Raw genomic sequence first — 21,128 nt, forward strand, 5'->3', positions numbered from 1 at the left:
TAATGCTAAATATACTCAACTTACAATCATAGATCTTACTTCAATCAGGTAAGTGAGGAAACTACAGGGTCTAGAATCTGGATTAGAGACTAAATCATTAACAGACTGGGGAAACTAAAGCGAAATGTTAAACACACCCTCGTTGCTCTGTTAAGAGCAGCCCTCACCTCCTATTACTTTGACAAACAGACATAAAATCCCTTTTGTTGAAAGGGGATTTCTGAAGCAGAGATCAAGTTTTAAGAAGTTCCAGCACCTGGGATCACGACGAGGCGCTGCACCTGCAGAGCCCCGCTGGGCGAACCCAGTTCCCCGCAGCCGCCATTTCGCAGAGCGGCTGTCCCCGGAGGAAGGGCAGCAAACCCCAAAGATTCCCATCAAGAAGCAGGTTTCCACTGGTACAGCCCGGAGTACTGAAATAAAACCAGCTTTATGTGATCTCTGCAAGCTGGGGTGGCCAAGACAAGGTGTGTGCTGTTTGCAAACTAGGCTTCCTGCTTAACCTGGAAAGCCCTAAGTCCACGCGACATTAGAATTCCATCAACCCCTTCTCTCCCCCCAGCCTGTTCCTGGCCCTTCCATGGTGTAAAGACCCACACTTTCAGCTAAGAATTACAGAGCAGGTGCCTCTAAGGTTTCATTTGTGCTGCCACCCATTAAGTCCGTCAAGCGAAATCCCACCAAACTGAGCCTCCAATGTCGACAGCTCATGGAGCAGCTGCCTCCTACCCACACTACCTGATCCATTGGGCCCGATGACGCAGTTGAACCTCATGAAGGGACCGATAACCTGCTGCCCCTTCCACGACTTAAAGTCTTTTATCACCAGGAGCTTCAGGTAACCCATCCTCGCGGGGAGCCGGGGGCAAGAGCTTCTGAGCTCCGCGCCTCAACCCACTCAAAAAGTCGACGAGCCCACCCCCTCAGCTCATCTACCACCACAAAAACACCCCTACCCGACGGCTCCCTTCCACAACTTATCGCCTCAAAGGGACGGGCAGCCCCACCCCGCCCTCACAGCCTGCGCGCCTCGTGCAGCGGCCCGGCCCCGCCCCGCCGTTCCCATCGCCACGGGCCGCGCTGTGTCCCGGCCGGCCACTGCCGCTCCCGTTCCCATCGCCACGGGCCGCGCTGTGTCCCGGCCGGCCACTGCCGCTCCCGTTCCCATCGCCACGGGCCGCGCTGTGTCCCGGCCGGCCACTGCCGCTCCCGTTCCCATCGCCACGGGCCGCGCTGTGTCCCGGCCGGCCACTGCCGCTCCCGTTCCCATCGCCACGGGCCGCGCTGTGTCCCGGCCGGCCACTGCCGCTCCCGTTCCCATCGCCACGGGCCGCGCTGTGTCCCGGCCGGCCACTGCCGCTCCCGTTCCCATCGCGATGGGCCGCGCTGTGTCCCGGCCGGCCACTGCCGTTCCCGTTCCCATCGCGACGGGCCGCGCTGTGTTCCGCCTGGACGCCGCCGCTGCTCCCGGCCACCGTTCTCACTCCGGCCCTGGCGTCCCGCTGTTCGCTCCCGGCGCCATGAGCGGGCTGGGGCCGCAGCGGGAACTGGAGGAGGCCGCTGCTCTAGAGCGCCGGCGGCGGCGGGAGCTGCTGCGGCGGGACCGCATCTTCAACACGCGGATCCGCACCATAGGGGTGAGGGCGGGCAGGAAGGGAGGCAGGCGCCGTGCCCCCCGCCGCTCCCAGGAGCTCTGAGGAGAAGGGCTTAACGCGGGGACCACACCCCAGTGCGGGACAGGGAGGGAAGGGGCGGCTGAGCCGGTCCGGGCGGGCCGGGAGCGGTACCCCAGTGACCCTTCCTCAGGTGTGTGCGTGACGGGGAGCAAGCAGGAAGGGAGGGCCCAGATGCGACTTTCAGAGTCGCGCTTAAAGTTACTGATGAAAGAGATCACAGAATATTTAGGGTTGTAAGGAAGCTCTGAAGATCATCCACTCCAACCCCCTCTCCCTCCGCCCCCCTCCCCCCCCCCTCCCCCCCCCCCCCCCCCGGCAGGGTCACCCAGAGCAAGGTGACACAGGAACATGTCCAGGTGGGTTTGGAATATCTTCAGGGGGAAAGATTCTGTGACCTCCCTGGGTAGCTGTTCGGTGCTCTGCCACCCTCAGTGGAAAGAGGCTCTTCCATGGAGGCAAAACTTGGTGTGTTTTACTTTATAGCCATTGCTTCTCGTGTGTACCTGTGTCCCACTGCTCTGGATTCAAGGGCAGGGTGTCATTGCCCCCTAACAGCACAGAGTGATCAAGCCCTGTGTTGTATTTCTGTGTAGGAGTACTTTGAGGGAAGCCAAGAGCCTCCAGAGTCAGCTCACATAATGTGGCTGAAACAAGTAATTGCTTTTTATCTCTCTGCTCTGTGATACTGCCCTTGTCCACTTGGACCTCACTAGAACTGATGCTGTGAGAGATTTACTGCTGTAAGCGTCCTGCAATTAGTCGTATTTTGCATCAGACAAAATGGGACAGATCCATCCTTGTTTATGTAGATGCAATTAATTGTTGTGTCTGATTTTTCTTGGTTTGGATATGTAAAGGTGAACACCCTTCAGGCTATTGGATTTTCTCCAGAGTTTACTATGCAGTTCACATCCTGAACATCAGGGAATAATGTGCCCTATACCTGTTTGACTTTGGACGCAATAGTATATTGAATCTCCCTGTGGTATTTCCAAAGGCCCACATTAGGATTAGGGAAGAGTGCCATGAGGTGATTTCATTGAACTGGTACAATTGCAACAGATGTCAACTGGATCCTCTTTTCTTAGGTACAGAAACATGGCTCAAGTCAGTGGGAAAAGTATCTTTACCTTATCTCTGACAGGGCCTTGAATTTCTTTCATATCATTCTTATGCAAGAGTCATTGTAGGTGCAGAGCAATTAGCAGTTCCTACTCACTGAACATGACAAATGTGTCCACTTGGTGTCCATCCTGACGCATACCAACAATATACCTAAGTGCCCAACAACATACTTGTGTGGAAGTGGCTAATAACAGTTTTTAGCACTTGTGGGATGGGTTAAGATACTTGAAATTTCTTCATCAGAAACACGTTTTCTCTATAAACTGGCTTTTCTAGAGCCTTAAAAATGAAGTGCAAACCATAAATTCTCAGTTAATGAAATAGCAGGCAACTAATATATCCTGGTGTGTTTTATTGAGCCATACTGGAGTATACCATCCAAAGGTTTTACCCAACACTTTAGTAGAATTGACTTGTTTTGTAAAGCTGACTCAGACAGGTTTTGATAGATCTGTTTACATTAGACAAACATCTGAAATGAAGGAGTGTTCATCTGGAGGACTTTGATTAACAGTTTATTTTTATTTAACAGAATTCAATGTACCTGAACAATTATGCTGACAGAAGGGACTGTTCTTATGCTTTAAAGTTAGGCCAGGTCTGAACTGTAAAGAGCCAGGGAATCCATACAGAGGTATTCTACATCAGTATTTCCATGTGGCTTTAAGATTCTTTGCTTCTCTTCTCTGACCAGTTTACCTGAGTGGTAGTCGCTGATTAGTTTAAAAATCAAGACAGTATTTGACTTAGAAACCAAAAATCCTAAAGCAGGGTTTGAATGTTTTAAAAACATGGAGGTAATATACTGGAAAGCAGAATGGGAACCCAGATTTTTTTTCCTTGATTATTTATAGTTTTATTATTACTTTGACTTCTGAATCTGTTTTGTCATCTGAGTAATGAAAACGTAAGATAATGCCCTCTTCAGTAACAGACTGAAGAATTTATTCTCAGTAAATCAGTGATTTTTCTAAAGAGTTCAGATAAGTAATCCAAATTAAATACTACTTTCAATTTATGCGCAAACTTTATATGCAAACATAAATAGAACCAATTTAGAAATTAGCTGCCTCAAACTATTTAAGTACTGCAAAGTGAAACCTGCGGTTTTATATGACTGGGAATGTCTGTTGTTGGAATGTTCTTGTGTTGAGTGAGTGTTTTGAAGAGGACAGAGCCAATAGTGTAACACAAGTTGATTCACTGACTACCTCTATTATTGCCAGAATACTAAGAACTTGAATTTAATTTCTCTTAGCAGTATTTCCTGTAATTTTAGTGTCAGCTTGGCTTTCCCAGTGAGACCTCTGAAAGAGCTGATATTTAGTGCCCACACCACCATTGTTTTTGGAGGATAGAATTCTTGATGGTTTCACCCTTGCTTACAAACTTACCTCTTTGCCTTATTGTTACTGTCAGTCATGTGTTACAGCACTGACCATGTGTATTTTCAGCCATGATCTTTTTCTGTTTTCATCTGAGTATGTTTTAGACAAAGACTATTAAAATTGTTTACCAGATTCTTGAAGATTTGTCATTGAATTTTTTGACAAATGTTTTTAAGAACCCTTTGTATGTTTTCAAATATGAATTATTACAACTTCCTGCTATCTTTGCTGTTAATATACTTAGCTGCTTTATAAATGAAAGCAGACCAATAAAAAACATCGCCAGCTATAATGGGGAAAACACATTATGTGTAATACAGCTGAAAATATTTATAGCTTTTTGTATCATGTAAATGTGGTGTTTTCATCTGACTAGGTGCAAGAGCATACCTATCATTATTAAAACAACGCAAACAAACAAGAATGTTTCTAGATTTTGCTTTACCTACATTAGTAATGTGTATGTATTCTATTGCTAGTGGGGTTGTATCTATTGTGTGCAACTGTGAGTCAATGTAGCTTGACAGTACCTTTTAATTGTTGTTCTAATTCTTCAAACACAGTATTTCCTAAAGATCTGGTTTGGTTTTTTTTTCATTTTAATAGATTGATAAAGATGCATTGGATGCACAGGTCAAGGAGAGGAAAATTCAAGAAGCAGCTGAAAAGGCAGACCATGAAAGATTTGGTATATTCCTAGATACTGTGGTATTTCTGTGAATAGTTAAATGTTTTAAACCATTTCCTGCTTTCTTTTCTCCCTTCATATATTCTCTAAGTTCAGTCATCCAGTTTATATACTATTTATACTCATATATCTACATTGCACAGTATGTATTCTTCTTGCTATCTTAAGATTTATATTGACATGATTAAACTAGGATACATTGCCTAATAGGCCAGAATTTTCAGTGTTTTCTTTTAAAAGGTATTGATGAATAGCATAATCTAAAAACCTAAATATGCAACAGGATTAAAAAAAAAATCACTTATCACTGTCCTTTTCAGTCTAGTAGTGGCTAATCTTTTTTAGTTGCTTTCTTGTAGAGTGAGTTCATCTTTTGTCTAGCCATTCTTCCATAGAATGTATAGATTCTGTAGAATCCTCTCTGGATTGTTATTGCTGGAAGCATGAGTCATGTACAGTAAGGCAATAAGATGAGTCATTGCTGAGTCAGAACTCACAGCCGCAGAAATACTTCATGCCTTGCCCTGACCTCAAACCCTTTGTGGTATTCTGTGCTTGGCATGCTTTCCTATGCTATCAGGTGAAATGGTCCCACAGCCTGAGCTCTGTGTGTGCCTCTATTACAGTTGCTTGTGATTTTCCTGGCTGGAAAATACACCTGTCAGGGTCTGACTCTTGGGAAACTACCAGCAGCATTGGAGTCTGACAAAAAAGGAAATTACCTTTTCTAGCAAATTATTTTAAATAACTGAAATGGATGGTTGGGTCGGAGTTTTGTTTTTTTGTTTTTTCTTAAAAATGCTGTAATTTGTTTTGTTTCAATTAAATAGCAGGAGCTCTTAAGCTGTTCAGAACTTATTGCCAGCCAATGATTTTAGTGCTGCGGGTAGAAAAATCATTGGAACTATGGAAGAGCTATCTATAGTCCTTTCAGTTGCAGCCCAATTTCGGTTTTCTTCCTGACAAGCAACAATATATTTCAACTGTAGCTGTAATCCAAGAGTGAATAGGAACAACTGGTTTACTGTACACTTCTTGTATTCCTGCAGGTTTTCACCAAGCTAACTTTCATAGTTCTAGTACTTACTGTTGTTTTGTTTCATATGCATGTATTTCACTGTAGTAATAATAAAATAATTTATACCTAAAAAGCAGAAAAAATTTCATAAGTAAATATTACTAGTATTAGAGTGTTTGCTGGGCTGGTATTTATGGATCAAATACTCTCCTATGACATAACAGTTTGAAGACTTACATTCTGTTTATTCAGCTTGAAAATTTTATTTTCACCTTATGTCTGTGCTCCAATGACTTGTGCACCTCTAAGAGATGTGGTTTCATTGTGTTCATTTTTGTCTAGCTCATGATATGAGGAAAAATGACAAGCTCATGTGTTTGTTGGAAGAACGGCAGAAAAATGAAACCAAAGACTTGAATAGGGCTCTCGTTGAATTTCAGAAGAATTTTCAGAAGCCGGAAACAAGACGTGAATTTGACCTGAATGATCCACAAGCCCTAAAGAAAGACACACCTGCTCGAGTTTCAGATGATGATCCCCGGTGTACTGTATCTGGCATGCAGAAGTTTATGGGTGAAGACTTAAACTATGATCAGAGGATGAAGTTTCAAAAGGAGCAGTTAAGGGAGTGGTCTCTTCAGCAACAGAAAGACTGGAAAAATGCATTAGCTGACCAAAAATTGGCAGGTAACAAAAAAGATAATGTAGTTTTAATATTCTTTCTCTGAACTTGTGATGGATCTGATGAAAATATGGCATACCCTATTGTATATTTAACTTCTAGAAATACTACAGCAGTTTTTCCTTTATAAGCTCTAATGTAATAACTATTTCTCTTAGGAAATCTCTATTTCATACATGTGATTGTGATACCACCTGGGTTTCATTTCAGGTTTATGCCTCCTGTTGGTATGCTTACTTCATCAGGCCAAACTGTCCAATCCATACTGACCTAGAGCAGAAAAAATAAGACTGATTTTTCTTCCCCAGCTTGTAATGAAACATTATTTTCTGCAGTACTTAACATACTTATTTAATTTTAACACTAAGTGTTTAGACAAGACAGGTAGCATATTAAACAGGTAGGTAAGATTAGATTCATGAGTCACCTGAAATCCCAAGATGGACAGCTTTGGTGGTAGGATTTGGAAAGAATTATTCAGCCTCCTTTATCTGTAGCTCCCCCCTGCCTCTTCCCCTGGTTAACTCATGTGGCACATCATGTTCATGAATATTGACTAAATTTCATTTGAATCTAATTTAGATGATCTTTACGACAAGTTCAGCATTGAACTTGACCGAAAGATTATGGAGGAACAAAGAAAAGAAGAGGAAAGCAGACGTGCAGTTTGTACAGCTACTAAAAATTTCAATAGAATCCAGGTAAATTAAGTTAGCTTGTTGTTTTTTCAGAAAACGTGGAGACAGAGAAGGAAAATAAGATGCACAAAATCAGAATGAGTAGTGATGTTGTCAGAGCAGCTGTCTTCCAAGGTTACTCAGCTTGTAACAAGAAAAATTTTATGTGCTTTGCCAAGTAAACAATGGATCCAAGGCTCTAGATGTCCTCTATCTAGTTATCCTCTGCCAAAATTGTCCCTCCTAGTTCTCAGTTTGCTGGCTGGTGGGCAGAAACAGCTCCTCAGTCATTCGGAGGCTTTGAACTGGTAAACTGGGGTACAGCAAAAGCCTCCCATGCTTCTTTCTGGGTTTATATCAGTCCTCCCATACTTTTACTGTCTCTGCTTTTCTTTGCACTTGTGTGGAAACATTGCTGACAGTTGCTTTTTGTCTTTATTGTTTACATTAGTTCCCTACAACCACTGGTTTTGGTACTTTGGCTGCTTCATGGGTATTTGTGTACAATGTCTCTTGGTTGGTTACTGACCTTGCTCTAGAACCTGTCTTAGTACCATTACCTGTCATGCTCGAGTTCTTCATCTTACTGCAGAGGGTTTTTTTTTCTTTTCAGCTTCTACATTTAAGTCAAATGGATGCTATTAGCTTGGTTAAACTTATTTGTTTATATTATGAAAACTATATTTGTTGTGACTTAGCTTTAAATGTATTTAGTTGCATCAAAATAAACCACATCAGCGTTACCTACATTAAGTATGGTACTTTTTGGTTTAGTTGTATGAGCATGCAAATCTCTAATTTTGCTTGAGCCTTTGGGGGGGCATTTTTCTTATAATTTTCTTTGTAGACAGCCCAAGTTAATTGAAAATCAAAATGTAAAAGTGCAGGAGCAAGCTGTCCCCATGTGCTGAAAGCCAAGACAGTGGTGAAGACCAGCCAGGCTGAACAGACAGCTTTGGCTGAAACTCAGGGAGAAAATGAGGGTTTATTACATTTGGAAGAAGGAACAGGAAGCTCAGGAGGACTGTGATAATGTTGTGAGGTTATGCAGGGAGAAAATTAGAAGAGGCCAAAGCCCAGCTAGGACTTAATCTGGCTACTGCTGTCAAAGACAATGAAAAATGTTTCTAAAAATACATCAGCAGCAAAAGGCAGGCAAGGAGAATCTCTGTCCTGTGTCTGGGGAGAAATAGTGGCAGAGCATAAAGAGAAGAGTGAGGTACTTAATATCTTCTCTATTTTGGTCTTCAGCCCCCTGAGCTGGAAGGCAAGGGCAGGTACCTGAAGAAGCTCCCATATTCCAAGAGAGAATGCTCAGAGAACTTCTTTACAACTTAGACCCACAAAAGTCCATGGGGCCAGATGGGATCCACCCAAGGGTACTGAGGGAGCTGGTGGCAGTGCTTATGGAGCCACTTTCCATCATTTCCCAGCTGTTCTGGCTCACCAGGGAGGTCCCAGGTGAAGGGAGGGAGGTCCCAGGTGAAGGGAAGTGTGACACTGCTGTAAGAAGGGCTGGAAGGAGGATCCAGGGAGCTCTGGGCCTGTCAGCCTTACCTCGGTGCCAGGAAAGGTCATGGAGCAGATCCTCTTGAGTGCCATCATGAACACATGCAGGACAACCAGGGCATCAGCCCAGCCAGCCAGGGTTTGTACAGGCAGGTCCTGCTTCACCCACCTGATCTCCTAGGACAGGGACCCCCTCAGTGGATGTTCCTGCCTGGACTTTAGGAAAGCCTTTGACACTTTTCCACAGCATTTTCCTCATGGCTTGGACAGGGACACGCACTGTTCACTGGGTAAAAGACTGGCTGGATGTCTGGGCCCAGAGAGTGGTGGGGAATGGAGCTGGGGCCATGCACCAAGGGTGTTCCCAAGGCTCAGGACTGGGGTCAGCTTTTTAACATCTTCAGTGACCTGGACAAGGGGATCGAAGCACTTTGTAGATGACACCGACTCTTCTGGAAGGTAGGAAGGCTCTGCAGAGGGATCTGGACAGGCTGGAATAATGGGCCTAGGCCAGTGGTCTGAGTTTCAACAAGGCCAAGTTCTGGATTTTGCGCTTGGGTCACAACAACCCCCTACAGCTCCATGATGGGGACAGTGGCTGGGAAGTGCCTGGCAGGAAAGGCCCTGGGGTGCTGATGACAGTGGCTGAACATAAGCCAGCTGTGCCCAGGTAGGCAAGAGGCCAGTGGCACCTGCCCTGCATCAGAAATAGTGAAGCAAGCAGGACTTTGATGGACAAGATAAATCTGATGTGTTTTCAGAGTTTAAAATCTTATTGTTAATCATGGCTTAGTAGTGTGACATGCATGGCTATGCACTGAGTTGGGAGTTTCCTCCAGTGAGATTCTCAGGCAGCTTGGAAATTTTATGCTCTCCCTCTCAAAGAGAAACCTGAGTTACAGTGTTGAAGTGCCTTGATCTGTTGCTAGATCACAGTGGAGTGACATTAAGAAAGTGATCTAAATAATAACTGCACATTTTAAGTTTCAAGGCCAGCACATAATTATGTGAGATCTATTCAAAATTATTTTCTGCTAAATGTGATTTACTCTGGAGCTTTTTCCAAAATTTCCTTTGAATAGGAGACTGTGCCTTGTAGTGAACATTAGGAGCAGTGATTTCCATAGAAATTCATACTGTGATCTCCAGTATTTCAGATACATTCACGTAATATGATTCAAGTTTGCATTTTGTATTGGCAAAGAGAATCAGGGCTTCATCTTCAGACTTTAATTGGACATCTCTTGTCTGTCTATTTTGGTGGCTTACCCATGCTCTTCACCTAGATTCAGTATGTAATATATAAATCAAGGCTAGTGATTCCAGATAGTAAATTTTGATTGTAAATTTCTTCCATATTGTGTCTGACTGCCAAATATATATTGGTTATTTACCTGGGGATAAATGTGAAATTATTTTTTTACTTAATTCTGCGTTTTCTTATAAAACAAAGGGTTTTTTGCCCCTAGTTTACTTGCTATATGTGAACGACAGCATTAAAGAATTGTCTGATATTAGTCTTTTGATCTTGGCCAATAAGACAATGATCACAGTATTTGTATGTGATGCTTTTGACTACTGTATGCAAGTTGGAAAGACATCTGTTATGATGTGTTAACATCTTTTCATCCCTTAGTTCATGTTTCTGCTGGAAAAAACATCACCTCTCTCTTTCCATTGAATTTAGGCTGCTGAACTGGATCATAAAAATGCATTGGAAAAGGCTCAAAAAATAAAAGATGACATGGATGAAATTACCTGCCTCCTTCAAGGAGACTTCCTTTCTGAAAACCCTAACCAAGCAATTGGTCCCTGGGGTAAACATAATGTGCTTGTCAATCGATGGAAGGGAATGAATCAGGAGCAGCTGATGGCAATTCGTGAATTTCAAAAGGAGCAAGCTCTGGAGAAACTGGTATTTAAGCTCACATGTGTTTTCATGCATTTTCTGTTTTCTTGGTTGTAGTAATACTATAGGGAATGTTTGTAGAAGAATACCATTCTTTGCCCTGGACATGCCAGTATGAGGCTGTGTTTTCTGCTGATCTGCGTTTCACCCAAAATTTAATCGGTCTAACTGAACATAGTATATCTGAAGCACCTGGGAGATGTCATGGAGTAGGCTGGACCCCTGGACTTGGACTGGGAGGAAAGTTGCTGAGGAGCCCAGTGCCAAGGGGATCTTAGGGCATGGTCCATGATCATGATCCAGCTGTGGTCCAGCTGAGCAGCAAACTCCTGCCCAGCCCAAGACCCTGGCTTCATGGTGCAGTTCAGGACCTGAGAGTGCACAAGGTACCTCCAAGCAGTGGGCTGCTCCATAGGGGAAGAAGATCCCGGAGCTGAAGGTGAAAGCAGGGCAGGCAAAGCAGTATTCTCATGCTCAAGGGTACCCAAGCAAGGCAAATAGAGCAGGTCCAGTGACCTTGCTCATGCATATTTCAGAGGCCTAAAAGTTCATGAATGTAAGAATGTAATGGAGTTTCATTTCTACCATCCCACATGACTGAGTCATGCTATAAAGTAGAATTTCAATGGTAAAAGTTGCTTCTCTAGAGGTATATAGAAGCAGGCAGTCAAAATGAAGACTTCTAGTCTCCTATGAAGTCAAGAGTATCCAGGTTTAGATATTGTGAAGTAGGAAGTGACTTGCCTCCCTCAGTGCAGAGGCTGCATTTATGACAGCTAAAGAATAGTATTTGATTTTTTCTTTTAGTCCTTACAGCACCATAGGCTATACTGTATCTTACCTAGTACTGTTATTAAAGCTGAAGGTAGAATTGTCATTTTCCTGCCTCTCCTATTACTCTAAAATGAATTCGTTCAAGTCATTAGGCTGGCTGAAAATGAATACAACCAAGGAAAGTAGGTTTTTTGCAGGCCTGATTTTTTTGATTCTGTTCAGTGGGGTGTCAGACAAGAAGTGAGGCAGAGGCAAAAAACAGTTTCTACTCACATGGTGTTTGTGGTTCCCCTGTTACACTGAGTTAGCCGTGTTATAATCCATACTGATGTCTATGCACCTCTTGCCTCAAGAAGTTTCAACTCTTACTGACAAGAACAATAATAATAATAATAAAATCTGTCTTGCTGCTCTGGGATTTTACAGAGAGAAAAGCATAGCTCTTTCATTGGCCATATCTTGCTTCTGCCTGGTTTAGAAACCCTTGCTCCCTCCTTCCCATTTCAAATGCTACCCCTAGTGTTCAGTAACAGCAAGCAAGTTTGTTTGGATGAACTTACCCATGAGACTTTATATACAGTTGCATCTTTGAAAGAGAGAAAATGAAGCCTTTTTCTCACTCCTGTAGAGAGTAAGAGAGCAGGAACGCCAGAGAGATGCTGAATGGGACAGGCAATGTCTACAGGCTGCAAGGGCCCAATTGCTTTGGGAGCGGCACCAGCAGCGGCAGAATCAGGAACAGCGCCGAGGTTTGGATGTCATGAACGCAGTGCTCTCTCAGGAGCAAAAAGCAAAGTAAGTACCAAACCAGTGTTGTTCAAATAAAAAAAAAAAAAATACCTCTTTATCATTATTAACCCAATAGCTTGGCTTTCAAAGAGCTTTTTTTACTTCTGTTTGTAACTTTTTTAATGCACTTGTTACAAGTTCATGCTTTAAAAAGAAAAAAAATCAACAATTTGCCTGAAGTGAGTTTTCCTGTATTGTGTAATCAATCTTCAAAGAGTAGGTTTTGAGTGTTACTGACTGGCATGAAAGAATTAGGATCTGGAATTCTTGAAAGCATTCTACTGACAACAGACTGTTTATATAGGTGGCCAAACAGTGTAAAAATATAATTAGCTATGCAGAAAATTATATTGTCAGGTGAAAAGCAGTACATGTTTCTTTAATTTTTGTTAGTTTTCTGAAGCAAAAAAGGATGAACTGCCAGTAGAGCTGCTGGTTTCTGATAGCTCAGGGTTGTTAGGAACACAAACAGCATTCCATTATGTATGACAGAACTAGGTGATTCTTTAACTAACCACTGGATGTCTCTTGATGGGCAGTTCTGGTGTCTGCTCTTAGGGGAAAGAAGGAAGATAATACAAGCAGGAAAAGAAAAACAAATGTAATGGTTTGGTGTTCTATTTTCCAGTTCTTTTTTGTTTCCTTTTTTTTTTGGGGGGGGGGGGGGGGGGTGGGTGGTGGTGGAGGGAATGAATATAGAATCACAGACTAGTCAGAGTTGGAAGGGACCTCAAGTTAGAAGTGTCATCAAGTCCACCTCTTAAATGAATGGCCCATATGGGGATTGAAGCCGTGACCTTGGTATTATTAGCACCATGCTCTGATCAACTGAGCCACTCTTGGGTTCATACATACCATCTGCAAAGGAATTTTGATTACATGATGCCTTCTTCTTATGAAAACAGAAGTTTGGAATTGTGTTAATTCAGGCTTTTTGGAGGGATATTTCAGGAAGAAATAAACCTAAGTTTGTTATATTGAGATGTGGCATGTATTTTGCAGAACAAGTTCTAGTTACATTAAGTTCCGTTTCTAATAATTTGTGAACATTTATGGGTGTTAATGCATTACATCTTTTTTTAGGTATCTCAGGCTACTTCTGAACAATAGAAAGAAAACATTTACTAATGGATTTTAATTTTTTTGTTTATTTCTAGGAACATTTATCTTAAAGAGGAAGAATATTCAAATATTCCAACAGACGAGTTTTACGCACAGTTTAATACAACCACCCGGTGATGGTCTGGATAAATCAACCTGAATTGTACAGAAGTATGGAAACACATTAAAATTTTCAGTTGAGTAATCCCATGTTTTATTGTTTTTATCTGTTCCCTGCCATGTTCAAACACTGCACTCAAACTAAAGGACAGTCTGTTAGGCCAGATCTAGTCTAAGAAAAGAAAAATACTTGTACTAATTTTTAAACATGATTGTTGCTCTGAAAGGACTAGTAGATTCAGTAGTAAGTTGTTTGACTCTTGTGTCTCAGGCTTAGCTGTAATATTTACATTATTCATTCCTATAGGAATCAATTTCTGTAAAAAAATCTGAATTTTAGCTACAGTGCTGCTTTATGCAACTGGACCAGAGGGGAATGCTGTCTCCCATAGACATAAGTGATGCGCTTCTCTGGGAGGGAAGAAGGGTGATCTAGGCAGAAAATTTTGGGTTGGTTTGTTTGTGGTATGTTTTTGGGTTTTTTGTTTTGGATTTTCTTAAAGCAAAACAAACCAGCCAGACACAGAGGCAAGGAAAAAGGAAGTGGTCAAGTTGGTCAGAAATGTTGCTTTTATTTTGTGAACAGTGGGAGAAGGGTGGTAAGAGTTCAATGGATATCGAGGTGATTAGTGCACTAAGGCATGGCACTGAAACAGAATGTGTATTAGAGTTAGTGTGGAAAAGCAGGGGGGAAGTATTCCTACATACATCCCCACACTTTGGAAATAATGGAGGAGCACATTACATTCAGGTAATGTGCTGCTGAAGGAGACTGGGGACAATTCACAGGTGTGACAGAAGAGGGGTGAAAAAGCAGGTGTTCATCAAACAAAGTTAAGGAAAAAAATCTCAGCTTGTGCAGGGTAATTCAGGGAATCTGTGTACTTCCTATCTTCATGGTGACAGTATTGGCTTAGCAATTAAAGAGCCAGTCACTGACATTTGAAACATGGGCAAGCACAACACAGAGGAAGAAAATACAGAGAAGTAATGTAGGAAACTAAGTGCATAAGGGAAATGGATGGTGGAGCTAACAGGGAAATGAAATCCAGAAGAGAAAGAGCTGACATGGAAGGGGCTGCAGAAAGGGTTGGAAGACTAACCCTAGGAGTCTGAAGATCTGAAAGAGGAGGAAAAATGAGTCAGATGAGAGATTCAGCTAAGAATCCAAGACCTCTAATATTGTGAACCTTTAATAAAAATAGAGCCCATTTATGAGACTAGATCTCAAACTGTAACTTGCCAGCATATGGGACATAAATCTGAGCTGAAAAACATCCTGATGATGTTGTCTTGGAGTCCACTGATTGTTCTTTGTCTCAGCAATAATGGTAATGTTGAATGAATTTTGTAGTGAAGCAGGTTGGAGATGCCTTCACCAAACAAAGGAGGAAAGATGCTTAAACCCAAGGGTTGAGGTTAATTTGAACACCACCAACCCCCCCCCACCCCCCTCCCCCCGCCACTCCCCCGTGTTATCCTTTGTGAAAATAATGAAGAATGCATGGCTCTTGAGATATGTAGGACGATTTTAAGATGCTTGAAGGAAGCATTTCTTGAAAGCAACTGTTCAAACAGGTCTGTTTGCTCAGCTAAGTAGTGCCCTCTGGGATCACACTGATAAAATCTTGCTGCCTGATTCAAAATGCTGATTAAAGAGGAGTTTGGAAAAGAGCCATCATGGTAATGCCTTTAGATAGAGAGGTGAAAGAAAAGAACATTCAAATGGTTAAAGAAGTGCCTTTCAACATTATTGTCTTGAGCAAAAAGATAATGTCCCAGTTTTAGTACACTGATACAATTGGAATTAATTGTAGAATAGATAGAAGCTAAGTAGAAAAGCAGTGTGGCTGAAATACAGGAACTGAGAAAAGCTGGAAAATGAAGTTAAGAGGAGATCACACTTGCACTGTTAATAATGAGCTGGTCTACAAAGAAGTAAGAAGGAATGGTATTCAAGAGCTTCCAATGTGATACTATTTGGAGATCCATTTGTCAGACATATGGCTGGATCTCTTTGGAGTATTACCTAATACTGTATTAAATCAACAACCTCAGGAGTGTAGGTATGTGTCTTGGAATAGACAGGCTGTCAAATGGGATGGGTGGATTAATATGCTATCTCTAGTAGTTCTCACACCACTAAAGTTGTTTTTGGTCTGTGTTGGATATCTCACACTCTGACTTTTTTTACCTAAAATGCTAGTTACCTGGCAGAAAAAAATGAATAAAGCCTGTGCTGAAAAGTTCATGAGGTTGTCTTCATTTGTCCAATTCGTGTGACTAGATGCTTGCAGACTTTACAGCAGCTCTACAGTTTTATTAAATTATGCTGGAACTCATCAGATGATGTTTGAGTTTCCTTCAGGGAGGACTGTGTGTTTAAAGCCTTTCAGCATTACCTATTTGTTTGCTTGGAAAAATTTTATGTAAGGGCAGATGATAGATTTCTCAGTTGTATTCTGAATAAGCCTTTAGATAGAAATTCAAACAAGACTGACAGGTCAATAATTGGGTATGATTAGGCCCCACTCTGTTTCCTAGAAAACTTTCAGCATCATCAATCTTATTTGCAAAAACAGCCACATTCCATTCTACCTGTTGCTTCAGAGTATAAAAACTGAAATTTATTTCAGGTGTTAAAAATGTCAAGTTGTAGATAACATTCTTAATGTGAAGGGGGAAAGGTCTGATTAACTGTTATTGATATTTTATACTAACTTTTATCTTGCACTGAAACAAGCCATATTTGAGCAGGTGATGATAAAGAATTTAAGTGCAGGAACTCCTCAAGCCTGTATGGCTTTGTAACAAATAAGCTGTTGAATGGTATCTTCACCTTTTGAAATATCACTCTCTTAACTTTTACTGATGAGTTTTGAAATAAGTAGAGCAGATAAATAAAGCTTTAGCTGATTGTAGGTGCTGTTTGAACATGTTGGTTTCCATTGCTGAGGTAATCTATTTTTTGTGATATTTGTAGGTATTTCACAGCAGTGAAAAAGGCAGTGTCTTCTGTGTGATGATATGATCAGCTAACTGGAATAAGTACAAATTACAGCTGCTGTGTAGAGGGGTAGCAACCATCTCTTCCTAAAAAAAAATATATATATTTTCCACTCCTTACAAAAGACTTTTTAAAACTGCAAGTACGGAACAAGAAGTTTCTAACATGTAGCAGTTCATATAATGGTCCTTCAAAATAAGAACAGTTAATTAGATTAAATAGTCTTCATGGTGTTTCACTGAAGTAATTGTTGGTAAGATGCATGTGCTAGGACATGATTGCAGAGAAAAAAATTATGGTCAGTACTTGCCATCTTTAAATTTGTGGTTTATAGTCACAGAGTATTCCACACTTCTTTGGATCAACAATTTGGGAAAAGAGTAGGTATTTAAAGTTTAAAAAAGAAGTTGCAGAAAGTCAGTCCAGTATTCTACTTTCTCTTGGGACTATTTACTCTAATATTATAATATTTCTCTGTTTTTACTCTGGAGCAAAAGTCTGACCCAAGGAAATCCTTTGTTAGTGTACAAGATTTTCATGACAATTAGCATTTTTTTATATGCTTGTAGCAGTTGGATTGGGATTTTTTTTTTTCACTGACACAAGAACTACCTAATTATATATGAAAATGAGATGTGGTTTTTCGTGTCTCTCATTGATAGTGATGTGTAATGCAAAGTGCATAGTCAAGTCTTGGAAATGGTAGTAATTGGTGTGAACAAAGGAGTTTGAAATTCTGGGTATGGTTCCCCTTCTTCCATTTGTTTCCCTAAAGAGGGAGTAAGAAATTTGTAGAATAAATATCCAGCTAAGCCATCATTATCTTCAGGATGAGAGAATACTCCTTTCCAGCAAACTGTCTTATGGACTTCCAGAGATACAATAGGTGGTTGCTACTGCAATCATTAACTGTGGTACAAACCCTTTGCTTTTTGAACAGGTAAATGTACAAGCCAAGATGTATTTCTGCAGACTCACCCTCTGTTTGTTTGGTTTTTGAGCCTGACATCTTTGAGCTTCAATTGTGTCTTGTTAATCTTTTTATAAAAATGTTTTTAAAAGGTGAATAGTTGTTCCTCATGTTTTTAAAGTTCTTTTAGACTGCTGTGACATCACCATTTAATCTTCCCTTTTTGGAGGCTGAAGCTTTGAATCCTAAGCCTGTTCAGTTTTTCTTCAGCAGAAATTATCACACAGGTTTCTCAGTCCTTTCTACTGACTTTTGTACTTTGAAAAATTTGACTATATAACCTTTTTGAGATGAGAGGGTCAGAAGATTGTGTAATAATGGTATTTTCTGGTTTATTCTGTATTTTCCATAATGCAAATATATTTACTTCTACAGAATCCTAACACTGGGCATTTTGGACATTCTTTAGGACTGAGAGGCATTTCATAGAACTCTGTAGTATCTCAAAAATATTTACTTCTTCAGTTGGATCAACTAGTTCAGGTTCCCCAAAATATATGCTTAAAATTTCGGGGGGGGGGCTGGAATTGGGAGGAGAGGAGTGGGTGGGTGGGTGGTGCTTAGTATGTATCACTTTTGGGTTTTCCTGTACCAAGCTTTACCTAATTTTATCCTCATCATCCTTTTGCTACACAGGTAGGTTAAAAGGATCAGGAAAGTATATGATCACAACATTTACTTCCTTTTTTAAGACGTTGAATAACATTTTGCCTAGGCCTTGTGGGACTCATAAATTCCCAACAAAGGGAAGTTTCCAAGGGAATTTTTATTCTGTGTATTCTGTGCAACCTGTTACTGTCCATTTTGTCACACTGTCCTGAAATGTCTGTAATCAACACAATGGCTTGAAACACTACCAGTAAGTTCCACATAATACAGTGTTCTGGTTTGGAAACATCCCTACTCTCCACTGTGAATACACAAAAAAATCTCTTCAGCTGTTTGCAATGACCTTATTTTCTCTGCTGCTTGAAGAAATTTTGTCTCCTACAGGCTTCTTTTTAAGATCACCTGCTTTTGAGATATTCAGAAAGGAATATAAATTTTATACCTTTACTTTCGAGATCCTTAAATGTTATTTTTGGTCTATGCTGTTTTACATCCAACTTGCCACAGTTTGATTCCCCCTCTGCTTCTGGCATGGACCTTTGGAGGAGTTGATGGCTTCCATGAAAAGGTTTACTCTGCTACCTAATCTTGGGGAAGATTTTCTCTCTAAGGTTTGGGTAATGTTTAATTTTGCTTACTTTTATTATTTTAGTAGTTTTTTTACTTAGCTAGGAATTTTCACATTTTCTGGCCAATGAATTTAGAAGATCACTATGTGAAAAACATTTTTCCAGGTTTTACTTTGCTTTATGGGTGAGATGCAAATGAAAGAAAGAAAAAACCAGTTCCCTCTTACCCTTGCAGTTTCTTTTCTTCTGAAAAAGTACGAATTCTTCAGTTTTATCACTTAATTAAAAATTTAAAGAACCATAAGTCTGCTGTTTAGTTTGCTCTTTTAAAAGAAGAGATGACTGTTTCTAAGTTGTGATAATCTAATGCCATTCTTCCACTTCTAAAGCTCAGAAAAGCCTAGTAAGAGTCTTGCAGATGTTAGTGAGCTTTGAATCAGAAGTGAGCAGGCACAAGTTCAGCCCTTTTCTACTAAAACCCCAGAAATCACTGCAATTAACTTCATAATAACTAATGAAAGACAGCTTTGTACTAAAATTTAATACTTCTACTACAGTTATGTTGTTTGCATGGTACAAGAAAGATGTTTTAAGTGTGTTTTCAACTTAACTACGCTAAGAAACAAAATTTTCAGATAACAATAAGTAAAATGGTGGAACATCATAAATCAAAACAGTGTGATCAGACCTTATAAAATTAGTGTCTTAATGTTATTCTGGCTCAGGCTTGACCCTTCACTATTTCTTTACTTAAGTAAAATAAGTATCTGAATTAGAATAATCAGAATTAAACCTATTATATTACTGAATTTTATATTTGGTTGGGCAGATCACATTCCGTTCATAGTCATTAACTTCTATGCAAATAAAAGAATCTGCTGAACGGGTCAAAATCTGTATGTGTAAAGTTGTTATAACTAATGGTTTTGAAGGATTTCACCAAGTTAATTGCTGCTGTTAAGTTGGCAAGTTTCACAAGCAATAGTGGAGGCTCAGGTTGAAAATAGCCATTACAAATATTGAAATCTGATTACAGAATCAGAAAAAGTGCTAATTTCCTTTTTCCATTCTGTTTAATATCTATGTGAGTATCCTGATATTTCTCTTTTCAAGCCAATTCTTTTTAGAATGTTTTCTCCAAACCAGTTTTTAGTTCCTCATTTTAAACCAAAAGTACTGTTTTGTATCAAATGCAATTCAGATGATATTAACATCAAAACTAGTCAATGCGGGCAGATCTGTTACATAATCCTAAATGTAATTTACAAATGAACAAGGCAAACTATTAATGGAAAAATGGGCATACAAATTTCAAAATAAGAAAAAAAAAGGTTTTGAATGGGGAAAAAATCAGTTTCTGAATGAATAATGTACATTTCACTAATTTCCTGGGTTTTCTGCAAGGGCAGAGTTAAGTTTTATTTGCAGCTGTTACTGAAATGTTACTGGTATTTTCAACTTACCTAGTACAGTAATGCTAAAAAACAAAAGCACATAATGAAGGAAGCTGGGTCAGTCCTGTGTTTCCTACTGTAATTATTTTTTTTGTTATTTGCTTCCCATACTCTTCCACATTTATTTCCTGAGGATGCTGTGCGTGTTCCCAGCCCTGTTCTCAAAGCGTAGAAATATTCTGAATGAATTAGGGAGGAAATTAGTGATAATTCTATTCCAATGAATTTTATGTGTCATTTCTGTCATACCTTGTTGCAGTTATTAATGAAGTTAAGTGCTTTTCAGATGACAGCACATGGAACCAGGGGAAATTGGATATCTAGTAGACATTCTACTCAATTAAAGGTGGATGATAGATTGGGAGTATCAGGAATACTTCAGGTGATCATTTAATCAGGATAGATACTGCTTTTTAAAGACAGACTTTAAATATGATTTTTAAATAAATTAGGCTTAGCTTACTGGTTTTAGTTAATTTTACTAAACTGATTATCATTACTCTTCTGTTGCCACAGATGCCTATGTGTATGTATATATCTGTGTCCATTTTTGCATGAATCTTTAAATACTTTTTTAGGACTTAAGCATACTTTCTGTTGATTTAAATACTTTTCCAAATATACTGAACTTTTCTAGATGTATTACAAGAGTTATGAAATGAGGACATTATCATTAGAATGTTTCTTGCTATTGATGCTCTAACCCAGAAATATAGTGCTGCTTAGGAGAATTGTAGTGAACTCTCACCCTGAGAAATCTAATTCTTGTGGCTTCTCATTAGCAATCCTGATTCTTCACAGAAGAAACCACAAAAATCTCATCCATAGAAGAAACCACAGAAAATAAGCAGCAGCCTCTAGATGTCATAGTAGAAATTGCACAATTGCTGTTCACATAGCAAAAAATACTCATGCTGAGTTCCTTAGAAAATGGGGATGAGGGTAACTTAAAAAAAAAAAAAAGCTACAGGGTCTAACTGAACTATGCCATTTTGCAGTAATAGAAGTAAGTGGAAATACTGAGGATCCAGATGCATCACTGTCATACCAACTTGAACAAAAC

General features: G+C 40.3%; 2 protein-coding genes across 2 annotated transcripts in view; one reads left to right on the top strand and one right to left on the bottom strand.

The window, feature by feature from the left end:
- SMC1B (structural maintenance of chromosomes 1B) overlaps nucleotides 1-847 on the bottom strand; it is a 28,566-nt gene extending 27,719 nt beyond the window's left edge. Inside the window, exon 1 of the mRNA XM_062490882.1 lies at nucleotides 739-847. Within this exon, the coding sequence (XP_062346866.1) occupies nucleotides 739-847 (109 nt within the window). The remainder of the gene's footprint in view (nucleotides 1-738) is intronic.
- Nucleotides 848-1,008: 161 nt separating this feature from the next.
- Nucleotides 1,009-13,474, top strand: RIBC2 (RIB43A domain with coiled-coils 2). Its single transcript, XM_062490883.1, has 8 exons — nucleotides 1,009-1,054; nucleotides 1,356-1,637; nucleotides 4,796-4,877; nucleotides 6,238-6,582; nucleotides 7,160-7,278; nucleotides 10,451-10,678; nucleotides 12,075-12,241; nucleotides 13,393-13,474. Exons 2-8 carry the CDS (start codon nucleotides 1,377-1,379, stop codon nucleotides 13,472-13,474), a joined length of 1,284 nt encoding a protein of 427 aa, XP_062346867.1. The 5' UTR covers nucleotides 1,009-1,054; nucleotides 1,356-1,376.
- Nucleotides 13,475-21,128: the final 7,654 nt, after the last annotated feature.

The sequence above is a fragment of the Cinclus cinclus genome, chromosome 4 (genome assembly GCF_963662255.1).
Source record: "Cinclus cinclus chromosome 4, bCinCin1.1, whole genome shotgun sequence".
In the NCBI taxonomy this organism is placed as follows: Eukaryota; Metazoa; Chordata; class Aves; order Passeriformes; family Cinclidae; genus Cinclus; species Cinclus cinclus.

What these genes read in the sequence shown, in the direction of transcription:
- RIBC2 (XM_062490883.1), top strand. Translation starts at nt 1,377, where the DNA reads ATGGGCCGCGCTGTGTCCCGGCCGGCCACTGCCGTTCCCGTTCCCATC. An exon ending in AGCAAGCTCTGGAGAAACTG is followed by an intron (nt 10,679 to 12,074) that starts GTATTTAAGCTC and finishes TCACTCCTGTAG; the next exon opens with AGAGTAAGAGAGCAGGAACG. An exon ending in TCTCAGGAGCAAAAAGCAAA is followed by an intron (nt 12,242 to 13,392) that starts GTAAGTACCAAA and finishes GTTTATTTCTAG; the next exon opens with GAACATTTATCTTAAAGAGG.